The sequence below is a fragment of the Bison bison genome, unplaced genomic scaffold (genome assembly GCF_000754665.1).
Source record: "Bison bison bison isolate TAMUID 2011002044 unplaced genomic scaffold, Bison_UMD1.0 scf7180017851055, whole genome shotgun sequence".
Taxonomy (NCBI): domain Eukaryota; kingdom Metazoa; phylum Chordata; class Mammalia; order Artiodactyla; family Bovidae; genus Bison; species Bison bison.
In genome coordinates, this window is record NW_011481628.1 from 16,919 (window position 1) to 18,681 (window position 1,763).

At 42.1% G+C, this 1,763-nt stretch overlaps 1 protein-coding gene across 1 annotated transcript in view; it reads left to right on the forward strand.

The window, feature by feature from the left end:
- Positions 1 to 1,763, forward strand: part of LOC104995883 (multidrug resistance-associated protein 4-like) — a gene marked incomplete at its 5' end in the record, with an annotated part of 34,276 nt that overhangs the window by 7,155 nt on the left and 25,358 nt on the right. Inside the window, one exon of the mRNA XM_010849941.1 lies at positions 198 to 318. Coding sequence (XP_010848243.1) covers positions 198 to 318 — 121 coding nt within the window. The remainder of the gene's footprint in view (positions 1 to 197; positions 319 to 1,763) is intronic.

Sequence of the window (1,763 nt, forward strand, 5' to 3'; positions counted from 1 at the left end):
CTTTTCCCTCAAGGCCTGTTTCTCTGGTGCTTCAGAGTCTGCACCACTCATCTTTCAGGAGCCCTGTGATCAGTTAGCCAGCATCTATGGGGCAGCCGCAGAGCGCCCTGTAGTGAAGGCTCATCTCCCACTCCACCCCTCCCCCTTTCCTTTTGGTGGACACGCTGTTATTTACTGTACTCTGTTTCTCATCACAGGTACTGGGATCAAGAAGTTTTGAGAGCCAAGACATACAAACAGGAGCCTTCTTTAATGAAAGCAATCGTAAAGTGTTACTGGAAATGCTGTCTAGTTTTGGGAATATTTACCTTTCTTGAGGTAGTTTTTTTTTACATACTGTGTGTTGCTTTTAAGTGTGTGCAGATCAGTACTGAGATGGATGCAATGGTGGGGAGAGAGGACAGCAGTTTGTCACAGGATAAATCTCATCATGATGTACCTCAGTGGTTGCGTTTATTTTTAGAATGGACAGAGCTTAAAGGAGTGAGCCTCCAGGGGATTAGTACTAAGTTGGCCCAAAGTTCTTTCAGGTTTTCTCATAACAGCTTATGGGAAAGGATGGCACTGATAAGACAAGACATTTTATACCGTATCACTCACCTAGAGCCAGACATCCTGGAATGTGAAGTCAAGTGGGCCTTAGACAGCATCACTATGAACAAAGCTAGTGGAGGTTATGGAATTCCAGTTGAGCTATTTCAAATCCTGAAAGATGATGCTGTGAAAGTGCTTCACTCAAAATGCCAGCAAATTTGGAAAACTCAGCAGTGGCCACAGGACTGGTAATGGTCAGTTTTCATTCCAATCCCAAAGAAAGGCAATGCCAAAGAATGCTTAAACTACTGCACAATTGCACTCATCTCACATGCTAGTAAAGTAATGCTCAAAATTCTCCAAGCCAGGCTTCAGCAATACATGAACCGTGAACTTCCAGGTGTTCAAGCTGGTTTTAGAAAAGGCAGAGGAACCAGAGATCAAATTTCCAACATCCAGTGGATCATGGAAAAAGCAAGAGAGTTCCAGAAAAACATCTATTTCTGCTTTATTGACTATGCCAAAGCCTTTGACTGTGTGGATCACAATAAACTGTGGAAAATTCTGAAAGAGATGGGAATACCAGACCACCTGACCTGCCTCTTGAGAAACCTGTATGCAGGTCAGGAAGCAACAGTTAGAACTGGACATGGAACAGACTGTTTCCAAATAGGAAATGGAGTACGTCAAGGCTGTATATTGTCACCCTGCTTATTTAACTTATATGCAGAGTACATCATGAGAAACACTGGGCTGGAAGAAGCACAAGCTGGAATCAAGATTGCTGGGAGAAATATCAATAACTTCAGATATGCAGATGACACCACCCTTATGGTAGAAAGCGAAGAAGAACTAAAAAGCCTCTTGATGAAAGTGAAAGTGGAGAGTGAAAAAGTTGGCTTAAAGCTCAACATTCAGAAAACTAAGATCATGGCATTGGGTCCCATCACTTCATGGGAAATAGATGGGGAAACAGTGGAAACAGTGTCAGATTTTATTTTTATGGGCTCCAAAATCACTTTAGATGGTGACTGCAGCCATGAAATTAAAAGATGCTTACTTCTTGGAAGGATAGTTATGACCAACCTAGATATATTGAAAGGCAGAGATATTACTTTGCTGACAAACGTCCATCTAGTCAAGGCTATGGTTTTTCCAGTGGTCATGTATGGATGTGAGAGTTGGACTATGAAGAAAGCTGAGCACTGAAGAATTGATGCTTTTGAACT